Genomic DNA, 16,368 nt, shown 5'->3' with positions numbered 1-16,368 from the left:
AATCTGATTATGACTTTGGCTGTGCCAGCTTGTGACCACTCTGCAGAGCTGCTTCCAGAGCAAGATTCATGACGAAAAATGCTAACCTGCTTATTTTACCAACACCCCTCTGTTTAAAATGTACGTCATTCAAGTTTTTATGTTCATTAATTTGGAGAGCTTTTGAAATACAGCTCACAACCTAGGGGAATTTGCAACGTTTGTGTCATCCTTTTCCTAGAGGTGAACAAAACACCCCAACAATTGTTTTATTGTAGGAGTTTTGTCTAAATGATCCTTTTCTTGCAGAGACGAGGGGCGATCTCCTATGACAGTGAGGATCAAACGGCTCTCTACATTCGGATGCTCGGTACGTATGGTATGATATTCACTGGATCTTATTTCTTATCACTCCATGAATATTTTAACATATCGTATGACCTTCACCTACCTTTTCACCATCTATAAGGATATTGATTATTTAAGTAATGGTTTGTTATTCAGTAGATACAGTGCCTTGCAAAAGTATTCATCCCCCTTGGTGTTTTTCCTATTTTGTTGCATTACAACCTGTAATTTAAATTTGGATTTCAATGTAATGGACATACACAAAATAATGCAAATTGGTGAAGTGAAATGAAAAAGATGACTTGTTTCAAAAAAATGGAAAACAGAAACGTGGTGCGTGCATATGTATTCAACCCTTTGCTTTGATGCCCCTAAATAAGGATCAGTGTTGGGTTATAAAAAATATCCAAAACTTTGAACATCCCATGGAGCACGATTTAAATCCATTATTAAAAAATGGAAAGAATATGGCACCACAACAAACCAGCCAAGAGAGGGCTGCCCGCCAAAACTCACGGACCAGGCAAGGAGGGCATTAACCAGAGAGGCAACAAAGAGACCAAAGATACCCCTTAAGGCGCTGCAAAGCTCCACAGCGGAGATTGGAGTATCTGTCCATAGGACCACTAAGCCGTACACTCCATAGAGCTGGGCTTTACGGAAGAGTGGCCAGAAAAAAAGCCATTGCTTAAAGAAAAATATAAGCAAACGTGGGAGACTCCCCAAAGCATGTGGGATACTCCCCAAACATATGGAAGAAGGTACTCTGGCTAGAAGAGATTAAAATTGAGATTTTTGGCCATCAAGGAAAACGCTATGTCTGGAGCAAACCCAACATCTCTCATCACCTTAGAACACCATCCCCCCACAGTGAAGCATGGGGGTGGCAGCATCATGCTGTGGGGATGTTTTTCATCGGCAGGGACTGGAAAACTAGTCAGAATTGAAGGAATGAAAGATGGCGCTAAATACAGGGATATTCTTGAGGGAAACCTGTTTCAGTCTTCCAGAGATTTGAGACTGGGACAGAGGTTCACCTTCCAGCAGGACAATGACCCTAAGCATACTGCTAAAGCAACACTCGAGTGGTTTAAGGGGAAACATTTAAATGTCCTGGAATGGCCTAGTCAAAGCCCAGAACTCAATCTAATTGAGAATCTGTGGTATGACTTCAAATCAAATTGTATTTGTCACATACACATGGTTAGCAGATGTTAATGCGAGTGTAGCGAAATGCTTGTGCTTCTAGTTCCGACAATGCAGCAATAACCAACAAGTAATCTAAATAACAATTCCAAAACTACTGTCTTATACACAGTGTAAGGGGATAAAGAATATGTACATAAAGATATATGAATGAGTGATGGTACAAAGCAGCATAGGCAAGATACAGTAGATGGTATCGAGTACAGTATATACATATGAGATGAGTATGTAAACAAAGTGGCATAGTTAAAGTGGCTAGTGATACATGTATTACATAAGGATGCAGTAGATGATATAGAGTACAGTATATACGTATGCATATGAGATGAATAATGTAGGGTATGTAAACATTATATTAGGTAGCATTGTTTAATGTGGCTAGTGATATATTTTACATAATTTCCCATCAATTCCCATTATTAAAGTGGCTGGAGTTGAGTCAGTGTCAGTGTGTTGGCAGCAGCCACTCAATATTAGTGGTGGCTGTTTAACAGTCTGATGGCCTTGAGATAGAAGCTGTTTTTCAGTCTCTCGGTCCCAGCTTTGATGCACCTGTACTGACCTTGCCTTCTGGATGATAGCGGGGTGAACAGGCAGTGGCTCGGGTGGTTGTTGTCCTTGATGATCTTTATGGCCTTCCTGTAACATCGGGTGGTGTAGGTGTCCTGGAGGGCAGGTAGTTTGCCCCCGGTGATGCGTTGTGTAGACCTCACTACCCCCTGGAGAGCCTTACGGTTGTGGGCGGAGCAGTTGCCGTACCAGGCGGTGATACAGCCCGCCAGAATGCTCTCGATTGTGAATCTGTAGAAGTTTGTGAGTGCTTTTGCTGACAAGCCGAATTTCTTCAGCCTCCTGAGGTTGAAGAGGAGCTGCTGCGCCTTCTTCACGATGCTGTCTGTGTGAGTGGACCAATTCAGTTTGTCTGTGATGTGTATGCCGAGGAACTTAACTTACTACCCTCTCCACTACTGTTCCATCGATGTGGATAGGGGGGTGTTCCCTCTGCTGTTTCCTGAAGTCCACAATCATCTCCTTAGTTTTGTTGACGTTGAAGTGAGGTTATTTTCCTGACACCACACTCCGAGGGCCCTCACCTCCTCCCTGTAGGCCGTCTCGTCGTTGTTGGTAATCAAGCCTACCACTGTTGTGTCGTCCACAAACTTGATGATTGAGTTGGAGGCGTGCGTGGCCACGCAGTCGTGGGTGAACAGGGAGTACAGGAGAGGGCTCAGAACACACCCTTGTGGGGCTCCAGTGTTGAGGATCAGCGGGGTGGAGATGTTGTTGCCTACCCTCACCACCTGGGGGCGGCCCGTCAGGAAGTCCAGTACCCAGTTGCACAGGGCGGGGTCGAGACCCAGGGTCTCGAGCTTGATGACGAGCTTGGAGGGTACTATGGTGTTGAATGCCGAGCTGTAGTCGATGAACAGCATTCTTACATAGGTATTCCTCTTGTCCAGATGGGTTAGGGCAGTGTGGTTGAGATTGCATCGTCTGTGGACCTATTTGGGCGGTAAACAAATTGGAGTGGGTCTAGGGTGTCAGGTAGGGTGGAGGTGATATGGTCCTTGACTAGTCTCTCAAAGCACTTCATGATGACGGAAGTGAGTGCTACGGGGCGGTAGTCGTTTAGCTCAGTTACCTTAGCTTTCTTGGGAACAGGAACAATGGTGGCCCTCTTGAAGCATGTGGGAACAGCAGACTGGTATAGGGATTGATTGAATATGTCCGTAAACACACCGGCCAGCTGGTCTGCGCATGCTCTGAGGGCGCGGCTGGGGATGCCGTCTTGGCCTGCAGCCTTGCGAGGGTTAACACGTTTAAATGTTTTACTCACCTCGGCTGCAGTGAAGGAGAGTCCGCATGTTTTCGTTGCAGGCCGTGTCAGTGGCACTGTATTGTCCTCAAAGCGGGCAAAAAAGTTATTTAGTCTGCCTGGGAGCAAGACATCCTGGTCCGTGACTGGGCTGGTTTTCTTCTTGTAGTCCGTGATTGACTGTAGACCCTGCCACATACCTCTTGTGTCTGAGCCGTTGAATTGAGATTCTACTTTGTCTCTATACTGACGCTTAGCTTGTTTGATAGCCTTGCGGAGGGAATAGCTGCACTGTTTGTATTCGGTCATGTTACCAGTCACCTTGCCCTGATTAAAAGCAGTGGTTCGCGCTTTCAGTTTCACGCGAATGCTGCCATCAATCCACGGTTTCTGTTTAGGGAATGTTTTAATCGTTGCTGTGGGAACGATATCTTCAACGCACGTTCTAATGAACTCGCACACCGAATCAGCGTATTCGTCAATGTTGTTATCTGACGAAACATATCCCAGTCCACGTAAAGATTGCTGTACATCAGCGGAACCCATCCAACTTGAAGGAGCTGGAGTAGTTTTGCCTTGAAGAATGGGCAAAATATCCCAGTGGCTAGATGTGCCAAGCTTATAGAGACATGCTACAAGAGACTTGCAGCTGTAATTGCAGCAACAGGTGGCTCTACAATGTATCGACTTTGGGGGGTGAAAAGTTATGCACGCTCAAGTTTTCTGTTTTTTTGTCTTGTTTGTTTCACAATAAAAAAATATTTTGCACCTTCAAACTGGTAGGCATGTTGTGTAAATCAAATGATACAAACCACCCCCCAAAATAAATTTTAATTCCAGGCTGTAAGGCAACAAAATAGGAAAAATGCCAAGGTGGGTGAATACTTTCGCAAGCCCCTGTATGCAATCTCTCTGCTGCTGCAATGTACACACAAGGTTGGAAATGAAAGACATCTGTGGGTATTCTTACTCTTTCTCAGTCAGTATGGCTAGGTATGTGTTTCTGTTTTAAGATCCTTTATTCATTGTCAATTATGAATACAGGATCTTAAACACTTACTCTTTCTTAGTCCGTATGGATAACAGTACTTAAATATATTTTATATCACAGGTGACGAATGTAAGATAGCATATTGTATTACCTATTAACTACATAACTCTTATCTAGTAAAACTGCAGAGCCTGTTTTGATCTAGTCTGAATAGAGAGGCCTGCCTCTTCTCCAGCTCTACACTGACACCAGTGTGAATACTAATAGTCACTTTGGCACTGTGTCACAGCCAGGCTTCCTGTTTAGCTTTGTCTGTGTCGTTTCAGCCTTTGCTTCCCAAATGGCACCCTATACCCTATAAAGTGCACAACCTTTGATCAGATGCCTTTGGGGCCCTGGTCAGAAGTAGTGCACTGCATAGGGAATACGGTGCAATTTGGGACACAGCCTCAGTCTTAACAGGCCCAATGATTTACTAAATAAAACCTCTCATTATTGCAAGTACCTTGAGGACTATGTTTTCCCATTCCTTCTAGGAGATGTGAGAGTCAGAAGCCAGGTGGGGTTTGAACCAGAGCGAAGAAGGTCACATCCCTACTTGTATGTCGATTTCCGAACTTTGCATTGTAAGTAAGAACCAAAAACTCCCATTTTAATGTGCCACCCACCCCTTGAAATATCTTCTATCAATGAAGAAGCTGAACCTTTTTGCAATCCATGATTTGTTGCTCTTATGATCGAAGTAACCCGTTGTCTGATAGATAGATGTATGAACTAAATGGCAGATACTGTATGAAGTAAACACTAAACATCACTAATGTAAATGTAGGTGGTGCATCTAATGGATATGAAACTTGAGTGTTATTCTTGCTACTTTTAAACTGTCATCTGCTTGAATTAATGAAATGAAAGCACTTATGATATTAGTCACTTGTCAAATTGAATTGTCTGAAAAGGTCTATAAAAAGACCATTGTTCAAAGTGTCTCTAACAAATTGATAAATGGAAGCCATCCAGCTGGCTGTCCTATTGATGTGACCTTATGTATTGTGTTTGCTGACAGTGCAACATTTTCCAGCAACCGATATTGCATTTTAGAATTGTTGGGGACCATCGCCTGTTAGACATTAGACATTCATTTGTTCTGGCTCTGTCTGTAGGTGCCTTGATCTTTCAAATAATTTTCTAGAATGTTAGTTTGATGCAAAAGGCTTTTTGAGGCTTGCTAGTCTGCCATGGTTGGTGAGTGTGCGTTGACAATGCAGGACTGAGATTGGTGGGCTGCCAGCTGGCTGGAGAATGGACTGCTGTGTCAGCAGCATGTCTGCACACTCACACCCCTTTGCACTAGTCACATTGGTGGGGGTGGCCACGGTATGGCAGGCTCAAATCCTCTGTTTGTCCTCTGTCCGTGCAGATGGGATTTTAGGGCTACTCACTGTTTGAATTGGCTTGGTAGTCTTCCTTCGTCTTTTCATGAAGTTTTCTCAGTAAACAGGTTATTCACACTCTGAAATGCATCTGTTTTACGGTATATTGATGTTAGTACAACAAACCAACTAACAGTATTAGCCTGATTTGTTATTGACTTATTGTATTGGTGTGTATTTGACGTTGTCCTGAATGATATGCAGTGCTATGCTTTTAATACAGAGAGTGTACATTCCTTTGTTTTACAAGCAGATGAAGAGTATGGAATTCTGTGATAGAATATATGGACATCTCCTGAAATCTTCTTGAAAGATAATGCAACAAAGCATGATGTTACTCTTACTTGAAATGGATTCAGTTGTTAGCTACATAAACTTGGTATAGCTTTAAAAGAGTCGGTGCATTTCAACCATAGGTAATGTAAATGGTTCTGTACTTGTTTCCATAGCCCGACCTGAGGCTGCGCGGCCTGTGTCTGCCAGGAATGTCCGAAGGCTGCTGAGCTTTCAGAGGTACCTCCACCCGTCACGGTTCTTTCACGGCATCCCAGCCAACAACCCTCTAGGCTACATCCTTGACGATGACTACACAGGTCAAGCCAAGGTCAGTGCCACTGCCAATCTATCTAGCAACAGTACATAATTTCTGTAGATGTTAGTGTTGTAGTATCACTGAGCAGGCCTAACTGAATAATATTTCATATGTTTCAGTTAATGCTGCAGAAGGTTGGAAACTGGAACTTTGATATTTTCCTGTTTGACAGACTTACGAACGGTATGGTGTTTTCCTAGGTGATTGTTGCCCTCTGCTGTTTAAGAATTGCAGATGCAATACATGCTGGCTTTATGGCTCACCTTGACACATATTGCTCTCCATTTCTATTTGGAGAATGTTCAGTCATGAAACATTAGTTTGTATAAATTTGCATGTGATGTGATTTTGTTGTGGATGGCGTTTTGCTAGTCAGACTAATTATGTGTTTGGAGTTCAACTTTAGATTAAAGAGTAAGACTATGTGTCCCTTGTCTGTTATTACAAACTGTAGTGTTATTACGCATTTGTTAATTCATTGTTTCTGTTCTGCTTTCTGACAGGGAACAGTCTCGTCAACCTGACCTTTCACTTATTCAACACTTATGGGTTAATTGAGCTCTTCCAGTTGGACATGGTTAAACTTAGAAGATTTTTAGGTATGGAAATAAATACATGTTAATGATTAAATGCACCATATTGCATTGGGACATGGATTTATTTAAACCCAATATTGTCTACTTGAATGAAGTGGTGATGCATAGTTGAAACCATCTGCAAATGAACTGAATAACCAATGTGTTTGTGTTGTTATTAGTCATGATTCAAGAGGACTACCGCTGCCAGAACCCTTACCACAATGCAGTCCACGCTGCAGATGTGACTCAGGCCATGTATTGTTACCTGCAGGAGCCCAAGGTGTGAAAAAATGACATGGTTTACCACTAACAAATTGCTCATCTACACCTGAATTATATACTCTGTAAGAATAAGGTCATAAAGTATATCGATACTCGAAACCCTGTATGTGTTTTTGTGTTTGTTTGTTTTGTTTGTTTTTGTAGAAGGATGTGTAGATTCTGGTAAGACATTTGAGCTTGTATCCTTCAGTAAAATAATATGACTCTACAAGTACACCTGGAGAGGTTTGTTCCAACTGTGACTCTTCGTGAGGAGTCTGATGAGGAGGGTTCTGTGTGTTTGCAGCTTGCTGAGACGCTGACCTCCTGTGATCTCCTGCTGGGTCTGCTGGCTGCTGCCACCCATGATCTGGACCATCCAGGTGTCAACCAGCCTTTTCTCATCAAAACTGACCATTACCTAGCAGCACTGTACAAGGTAAGGCCCTATACTAGAAATAACGCAGTGGCTCAATGCTGATGCTTGTGGTGATTAAACAATTTCCCAAACTGGGAATATATAAAGTACTACTCTACTCTCTCTCTCTCTACTCGTCATTATTTGAGTCTCTGATGGATAAAATGCTGATGTAGTTTTCCATCAAATGTTGAATGACTTTGAAATACATGTTAATAGCTGGCATCAGACATCAACTAGCCCATGTACAATATATTGACCTCTGTAATGAGTAATGCAAGTATTTTTTTGGTTGTGTTTGTCCTTTTGTAGAATAGCTCAGTTTTGGAGAATCACCACTGGAAGTCTGCGGTGGGCCTGCTCCGCGAATCAGACCTGCTGTCCCACCTCCCCACTGAAGACCGGTCAGTTCACAGACAGGGCACCTGCTATATTAAATTCAAACTTTATTTGTCCCCTTAGGGGGAGAGAGAGAGACATTTTTGTTTTGTTACTGGATACAGAGAATGAGAGGCCATCCTCTGAATTTAGTTTCCTCAATTTTGATGTTTTGATGTGTGCCGTGAAAAAAGTTTGATTGGATTAGGATCACTATGTAATGTGCTTGATTTGGATATATGAGATGCATGTGATTACTGCCAGTGATCAGATCTAGTCTATTTAACTACATCTACATCCACTAAGACATTTAGGTTATGTACACTACTGGTCAAAAGTTTTAGAACACCTACTCATTCAAGGGTTTTTCTTTATTTTTACTATTTCCTACTTTGTAGAATAATAGTGAAGACAAACTATTAAATAACACATATGGAATCATGTAGTAACCAAAAAAGTATTAAACAAATCAAAAAGTATTTATATTTGAGATTCTTAAAATAGCCACCCTTTGCTTTGATGACAGCTTTGCACACTCTTGGCATTCTCTCAACCAGCTTAACCTGGAATGCTTTTCCAACAGTCTTGAAGGAGTTCCCACATATGCCGAGCACTTGTTGTCTGCTTTTCCTTCACTTTGCGGTCCAACTCATCTCAATTTGGTTAGGTCGGGGCATTTTGAATGCCAGGTCATCATTTAACCAGGAAGGCCAGTTGAGAACAAGTTCTCATTTACAACTGTGACCTGGCCAAGATGGAGCAAAGCAGTGTGACACAAACAAAACAGAGTTACACATGGGATAAACAAACGTACAGTCAATAACACATCACTCTCCTTGGTCAAATAGCCCTTACACAGCCTGGAGGTGTGTTAGGTCATTGTCCTGTTGAAAAACAAATGATAGTCCCACTAAGCCCAAACCAGATGGGGTGGCGTATCACTGCAGAATGCTGTGTTAGTCATGCTGTGCCTTGAATTCTAAATCAATCGCAGACAGTGTCACCAGCAAAGCACCATCACACCTCCTCCTCCATGCTTCGGAACCACACATGCGGAGATCATCCGTTCACCCACACCACGTCTCACAAAGACACAGCGGTTGGAACCAAAAATCTCCCATTTGTACCAAAGGAAACATTTCCACCTGTCCATTGCTTTTGTTTCTTGGCCCAAGCATGTCTCTTCTTATTATTGGTGTCCTTTTAGTAGTGGTTTCTTTGCAGCAATTTGACAATGAAGGCCTCATTCACACAGTCTCCTTTGAACAGTTGATGTTGATGTGTCTGTTACTTAAACTCTGAAGCCTTTTATTTGGGGTGCAATTTCTGAGTCTGGTAACTAATGAACTTATCCTCTGCAGCAGAGGTAACACTAGGTCTTCCATTCCTGTGGCGGTCCCCATGAGAGCCAGTTTCATCAAAGCGCTTCATGGTTTTAGAGACTGCAGAAACATTGAAGAAACATTAAAAGTTCTTGAAATGTTCCGTATTGACTGACCTTAAAGTAATGATGGACTGTCATTTCTCTTTGCTTATTTGAGCTGTTCTTACCGTAATATGGACTTGGTCTTTTACCAAATAGGGCTATCTTCTGTATACCCCCCTACCTTGTCACAACACAACTGATTGGCTCAAACCCATTAAGAAGGAAAGACATTCCACAAATGAACTTTTAACAAGGCACACCTGTTAACTGAAATGCATTCCAGGTGACTACCTCATGAAGCTGGTTGAGAAGAATACCAAGAGTGTACAAAGCTGTCATCAAAAAAACTTGAATCAGTAGGTGTTCTGAAACTTTTGACCGGTAGTGTAATACTAACTATGGGGTCCACAGATTTCGCTCATTTAAATGTATCTTCAGACTTGTGTAATCACCCATTGCAACATTGCAGTAAAAAAGGCATTTTTTTGTTTGTTTATGAAAATAACTTTCATTACTCTATATACTAATAAATATCGATTGGATGTTGTCATTTAGATTGAACATGGAGGAGCGGCTTGGATCCCTGATTCTGGCTACGGACATCAGCAGGCAGAATGACTATCTTTCAGAGTTCAGGACACACTTGGACAAGGGAGACCTCTGCCTCACTAACGGAGGACATCGACACTTTATCCTTCAGGTGAGCAAGGTGTTTCCCACCTAACAAAAGCAGCATAAATGACTGTACTATCCATCACCCTTTTGAACTGTTGTCATGTGATTTGTGGCATTAAGAGATCATGTGAATCTCTGCGGGACTGAAGTGTTGCAAAATGTGCAGCTTGAAACTGTAAAAGTGAATCGTCAATGTGGTTGAGGCTGATGGAGAGGAAAAAGAGAGACCGGGACAAACTGAGTTATATGTTGTCCTTTTCCTGAGTCTCCGCTCTGTTTTCCTCATTGACCTTGTAAAGATGGCTCTGAAGTGTGCGGACATTTGCAACCCCTGCCGACCGTGGAAACTCAGCAAACAGTGGAGCGAGAAAGTGACAGAGGAGTTCTTCCACCAAGGTACTATATCATGAAACCCTGTACTGGGCTAATCCTCTCTAATCTTAATCCAGGTGTTTATTAAGAGTGCAACCAAGCGTGACAGTATGGTTTATATACTAAGTATTAACCAATCCTTCTTTTCATAAGGTGACATTGAGCGGAAACATAATCTTGAAGTAACCCCACTCTGTGACAGGCAATCCAACTCGGTTGCCAATATACAGATTGGTAAGGTTACCCCTCTTAATCCAAGTTTGCATATGATTAATTAATATTTTACTATGAATTAGTGACCTGTCCAGGGGTGTACTTGAACATCAAGCTGCCTCATGCTACAGTCATAGTAGATCCTCCTGGCCTCTGGCCGATTCTGGCTCTGATAAGACTACTGACAATGATTTCAAATGTGCTCCTACTTAATATTTATACATTTGCTTGTGGTTGTTTCTGCTTCTGACCATAGCAGCATTGTGTGATTTATTGTCAGAACTTGCTCTGAATGAGAGATGTCTTCTCCTGTAGGTTTCATGGCGTACGTGGTAGAGCCTCTGTTTGTGGAATGGTCACGCTTCTCCGACACACGGCTGTCCCAGACCATGATGAGCCACCTGAGCCTGAACAAGCAAGGCTGGAATGAGGGGAGGGACAAGCAGGAGGCTAGCTCTAGTAGGGCCTCAGAGGAACAGACGACTCCTGCCACCAAAGACTCAAACTCCAAAGTATTACCTCAGGGAAGCAAAGGGTCATGACATGCCAAGCATGACTGGCGCCCACGGTGAGGTGAGAAAGAGTGAAACGAATCTCCGCATCCGACAGAAACGACATTACCCAGCACTCCCTGCACCACAGCAACTCAGCCACACGCTCCGCATCTAGGTTAACCACTGTTTTTGTTTTTTATGTAATTTAACTTAATTTATTGAATTTGGACCCTTTACTTTAACAGAGCAATACATATATACCTCATGTTGCTTCTGCTGTATGTATTTTTATTTAATTTTGTACTGTAGTTCTGCTCTGACATCACTAATTTGACACGTCACCCTTTTAACAGAGACCTGAAGGGAATGTTTTCAACAAGACCCTTCTGATTAAAGTGCCATTTGCAAACATTTTGTTAATGTTTTTAAAGTGAGGAAACCTTGTATTCAAAAAGAGAAGTTCATGTTGAATGAATGAGACGAGCTTCTATGTGTTGCTGCATTTCAGACTAATGGTAATACTTCCTCGTACAGGAAATGTGACGAGCCCACTTCACTGCTGCCTCTGAAGACTGTTTACAAGTGTCTTTTGTGCTGCATTTCACAAATTAAACATTGGTTCTGTAAAAAAAAAAAAAGCTCATACTGTATGTGAATAACCACTCACATGAAGTACTTGTCCTGTTGACAACACACTGAACAAACATCTGATTGCAGAACAACACAAATGCCCTGAAAGGACTGTTTTGGTCCGTTCGTTGCTCCTTGCACTGTGAACTATAACAGGTTTTATGACCCAATAGTCAGTCAGCTCAGAGACTACTTGTGTGAAAAAAGTCCATTGGATGTGGTATGAAATCTATGTATTTCTTTGCTGATATGGTGTACAGTGTTGGGGATTTAACCGTAGCCTAATAACAATGTTTTGTAATGGGGAAACAGGGCATGCGTGTGGCCTTAACCATAGAAATAGAATCTAGATTCTATTTTTATGGCATTAACATTCTTTCAACACTTGAATAACCACTCTTCCATACTAGTAACAGATGACCTGAGTTTGAGGGTATAAACAGCATGACTACTTATTAAAGTTGATATTAGGTGGTCTGCCTCTGGTAGGGCTGTGCCATGATCTACAATGTTATTTTAGAGAGTCGAAGCCCTTTCTAGAATGCAAACAACTTTTAAGACTGGCAACAGATACCTTTAAACTATGCACAAAACTAAGTGACCAAACCAGTTCTTTTTTTAAAGTAAAAAAAAAAAAAATTTAAATCTTTTTTTTTTTTTATAAGGTCGATCGTCTTCTCTCAATGCATTGTCCGACTGTTTGCCTCTGGTGTGAAAAGGAAATTACTTGGCATTAGTAGATTGGACAGTGATCCAGCCATAACATAAAACATTCCATATTTAATTTATTTTTGGTATTGTTTTTTGATTCTGTACACAAGACACGATTGTGTCTCTGGTTGGACTTTCAGTATATCCAATGAAAACCGGTGCTTTTCATATTATGGCAAACGTGTTACTATTGCAAGACTGTTTGATAAAACTGTTTACCATTTTGATCTAAGTCATTTTTGGGTAGGAACTTGCGTGGCAAACTATTTTGTGAAAAGCTTTGCCAAATTGATATTTTGATACATACCAGTTGCAGTTACATTTTCATTAATAAAACAACTTGTCACACTTATGCGTTTGCTCTATTTTTCTCTGTCCAGTTTACAGCCCCAGGCGTTTTTTACAGTTCTACAAAGAATGTTCTCTCTCTGGGGTTTTGCATAGAGGGATAAATAAGAGTGCAAAGGCATGATTGGGTTTTGATAGTGTCGATTTAGATTTTTTTTCTCCATTAAAGATAGTGATAAAGGTTTCCCTTTGATCTGTGGTTTTATTGTATCGACATATCACTTTGTAAAGGTCTGCCATTAATACAGCTCTAGTAGGCTAGAGGTCCATCCTCAAAAAGGACTTTAGTTTTTGTCTGACTTTTTCCCATACCTCTAACTTCTTGTTTAAAAAAATATATATATTTAAATTGTACCTTTATTTAACTAGGGAATTCAGTTAAGAACAAATTCTTACTTTCAATGATGGCCTAGGACCAGTGAATATATATATGAAATGGATGGTTGTAAACATCTTATTACAAAAGTGGTTCAATTGATAGATATACACACACACAGCATTAGGATATATTAAGCATTTTGGGAATATAGACCTGTAAATATCAACTATGAATATTTATGAACTTTGCTTTCATTCAATGCTGTATGGTCCTCCCTGACAACAACAAATGCATACAGTTACATGTGTTGATGTTGTGGCTATTGCAATCAGCTCAGACACTGAAAACTGTCAAACAAATTCAGTCAAAGGTTACTCTGTGGATTGTTACATGTTCAGCCCCTAGTCTTGCAAATATGTTAGGAGCCCCCATTAGATTTTTCTCTAAATTCAATATGTCTGCTACAATACTGTTAAATGGTTGTTTAATCACCTGTATATGTACATGTTTTAAATTAGATTTGTTTTGTTGTGTGTACCTGAACTCAATATTTTTGTGTACTTCAAATATGTTAGGAATCGAAAATGGCCACCATATACACTCAAAACATCTTTGTCTAGATATATAAAAAGGCAACAGACTGCTTGGCATGGCAAGTCCAAGCATTTCATGTCACAAGCTTCTTTGAGGATCAATGAGGCAACTGGGAGGCTCTAATGAAAGGAAAAATAATGTCCAACCCTGGACACTGACACTCTCCCTAGCTCTACAATGGCCAGAAACAAAGACGTTCTTCTGAAACTCGTCAGTCTATTCTTGTTCTGAGAAATGAAGGCTATTCCATGCGAGAAATTACCAAGAAACTGAAGATCTTGTACAACGCTGTGTACTACTCCATTCACAGAACAGCTCAAACTGGCTCTAACCAGAATAGAAAGAAGAGTGGGAGGCCCCGGTGCACAACTGAGCAAGAGGACAAGTACATTTGAGTGTCTAGTTTGAGAAACAGACGCCTCACAAGTCCTCAACTGGCAGCTTCATTAAATAGTTTGTTAAATTATTTGTTTCTGGCCTTTTTGAGCCTGTAATCAAACCCACAAATGCTGATGCTCCAGATTCTTTAATCAGAACAACCGTTTTCAGCTGTGCTAACATAATTGCAGAAGGGTTTTCTAATGATCAATTAGCCTTTTAAAATGCTAAACTTTGATTAGCTAACACAACGTGTCACCGGAACACAGCAGTGATAGTTGCTGATAATGGACCTATGTAGATATTCCATAAAAAAATATGCCGTTTCCAGCTACAATAGTCATTTAGAACATTAACAATGTCTACACAGTATTTCTGATCAATTTGATGTTATTTTAATGGACAAAGAATGTGCTTTTCTTTCAAAAACAAGGACATTTCTAAGTGACCCCAAACTTTTGAACGGTAGTGTATATGTGTGTGGAGCTGTGCTATAGTAGTATATGACCTCGCTACACTAACTAACCTCTAAGTAACCTGAGGTCACCCTCACAGGTTCTGTCACTCTCCACATCTCCTGCTGGGTGTGCTCCAGTCTGTAATCAATGCCAACAACCCACAGTTAATATCGGCCAAATTATAATCCTACCCGACTTCCAAAGGAATATAAAGAAATACGTAGGACGTGACCTGCAGGACTTTTTGCCACATTCAACATAAAAAACTCCACCCACAGGCCAATAAGGGCTCCTGAGTGATGCAGTGGTCTAGGCATCATAAGAGGCATCACTACAGTCCCTGGTTTGAATCCAGGCTGTATCACATCCGGCTGTGATTGGGAGTCCCATAGGGCGGCGCACAATTGGCCCAGCGTCATCTGGGTTTGGCCGGGGTAGGCCGTCATTGTAAATAGGAATTTGTTCTTAAGCGACTTGCCTAGGTAATAAAGGTTACTACACATTAGGCATTGGAAAGATCTAAAAGCAAGTATTTGTGTTTGTGACAGCCCTTTCAGACTTTCCTTCACAAACAGACAACCAACCATTCCACAACTGGAGTATCCCCAGCATAATAAAGGCTGTGATAACATTTCAGTTGGTCAATGGGTCTCATTGGCATGCAAGCTGCATCTACTAACTGCCTATACCGAACTATAGAAATGGAAACTGATCACCCCACAGCCCCAATACCCACCCAGTCATACAGGAAGGATACTGCCCTTGTTGCTGCAGCTTGCCCAGAATGACCAGTTAGCTGTGCAAGCTGGTCAAACCCCAGAACTACAACCACCACTGGCTACCCTGATAGGACACACTCCCCACTGGGCACAGATGTCAGTTCAACATCTAGTTTTGATTATATTTGGTTAAGTTGTCAACTAACGTGAATTCAATGTGAAATCAACTAAATATATCACCATGTCATTGGATGTAGGTGAAAAAAAGACAAAATTCCCATACATTGATTACTTTTTAAAAATCCAATCAATTTTCCACGTTGATTCAACATCATCACATTTAATATTGGGGGTTGAAATTCTTTGGAAATAACATTGATTTTACCTGTTTTTTTATTTTATGTCCTGGTCACCTCAAAGACTTTAAAGACTGGACGTGCTACCTTGTCCCGGACCTGCTGTTTTGGAATCTCTCTCTACCGCACCTGCTGTCTCTAACTCTTAACTATCTCTAACTGAATGATCGGCTTTGAAAAGCCAACTGACATTTACTCCTGAGGTGCTAACCTGTTGCACCCTCTACAACCACTGTGATTATTATTATATGTCCCTGCTGGTCATCTATGAACGTTTGAACATCTTGGCCATGTTCTGTTATAATCTCCACCCGGCAAGACGACTAGCCACCCCTCAGAGCCTGGTTCCTCTCTAGGTTTCTGTATTTCTAGGGAGTTTTTCCTAGCCACCGTGCTTCTACATCTGCATTGCAAGCTGTTTTGGGTTTTAGGCTGAGTTTCTGTACAGCACATGTGACATAGGCTGATGTAAAAAGGGCTTTATAAATTACATTTGATTGATTGATTGATACTTGTGTCATGAAAGGCGTGTGGTTATATTTTGTACAATTGCCCATTGTTGATATGCTGTAAGTGTGTGAATGAGATTAAAATATGAACACGCATTGAAAAAACAGTTGGCTTTGGTTATTCAAACAAGGGAGGCATGGCAGTGTCATTCCTGGTCCGAGATATACC

The 16,368-nt window shown here is 41.3% G+C and overlaps 1 protein-coding gene across 7 annotated transcripts in view; it reads left to right on the top strand.

The window, feature by feature from the left end:
* The window catches only part of LOC115103120 (high affinity 3',5'-cyclic-AMP phosphodiesterase 7A-like), a 33,974-nt gene extending 21,108 nt beyond the window's left edge, over positions 1–12,866 (top strand). For 2 of the 7 annotated variants that reach the window (XM_029623777.2, XM_029623774.2), the window contains exons 2-13: positions 289–349; positions 4,880–4,966; positions 6,220–6,374; positions 6,482–6,545; positions 6,866–6,961; positions 7,120–7,220; positions 7,509–7,640; positions 7,932–8,023; positions 9,979–10,123; positions 10,398–10,494; positions 10,624–10,704; positions 10,999–12,866. In XM_029623777.2, coding sequence (XP_029479637.1) covers positions 343–349; positions 4,880–4,966; positions 6,220–6,374; positions 6,482–6,545; positions 6,866–6,961; positions 7,120–7,220; positions 7,509–7,640; positions 7,932–8,023; positions 9,979–10,123; positions 10,398–10,494; positions 10,624–10,704; positions 10,999–11,225 — 1,284 coding nt within the window. In that variant the 5' untranslated portion in view covers positions 289–342 and the 3' untranslated portion in view covers positions 11,226–12,866. Of the gene's footprint in view, positions 1–288; positions 359–4,876; positions 4,967–6,219; positions 6,375–6,481; positions 6,546–6,865; positions 6,962–7,119; positions 7,221–7,508; positions 7,641–7,931; positions 8,024–9,978; positions 10,124–10,397; positions 10,495–10,623; positions 10,705–10,998 lie in introns of all 7 variants that reach the window. The other 5 variants (XM_029623776.2, XM_029623773.2, XM_029623775.2 and 2 more) reach the window with 3 other exon arrangements.
* Positions 12,867–16,368: the final 3,502 nt, after the last annotated feature.

This window comes from Oncorhynchus nerka, linkage group LG20 (assembly GCF_034236695.1).
Source record: "Oncorhynchus nerka isolate Pitt River linkage group LG20, Oner_Uvic_2.0, whole genome shotgun sequence".
Classification (NCBI taxonomy): domain Eukaryota; kingdom Metazoa; phylum Chordata; class Actinopteri; order Salmoniformes; family Salmonidae; genus Oncorhynchus; species Oncorhynchus nerka.
This window is presented reverse-complemented; position numbering and strand designations above follow the sequence as displayed.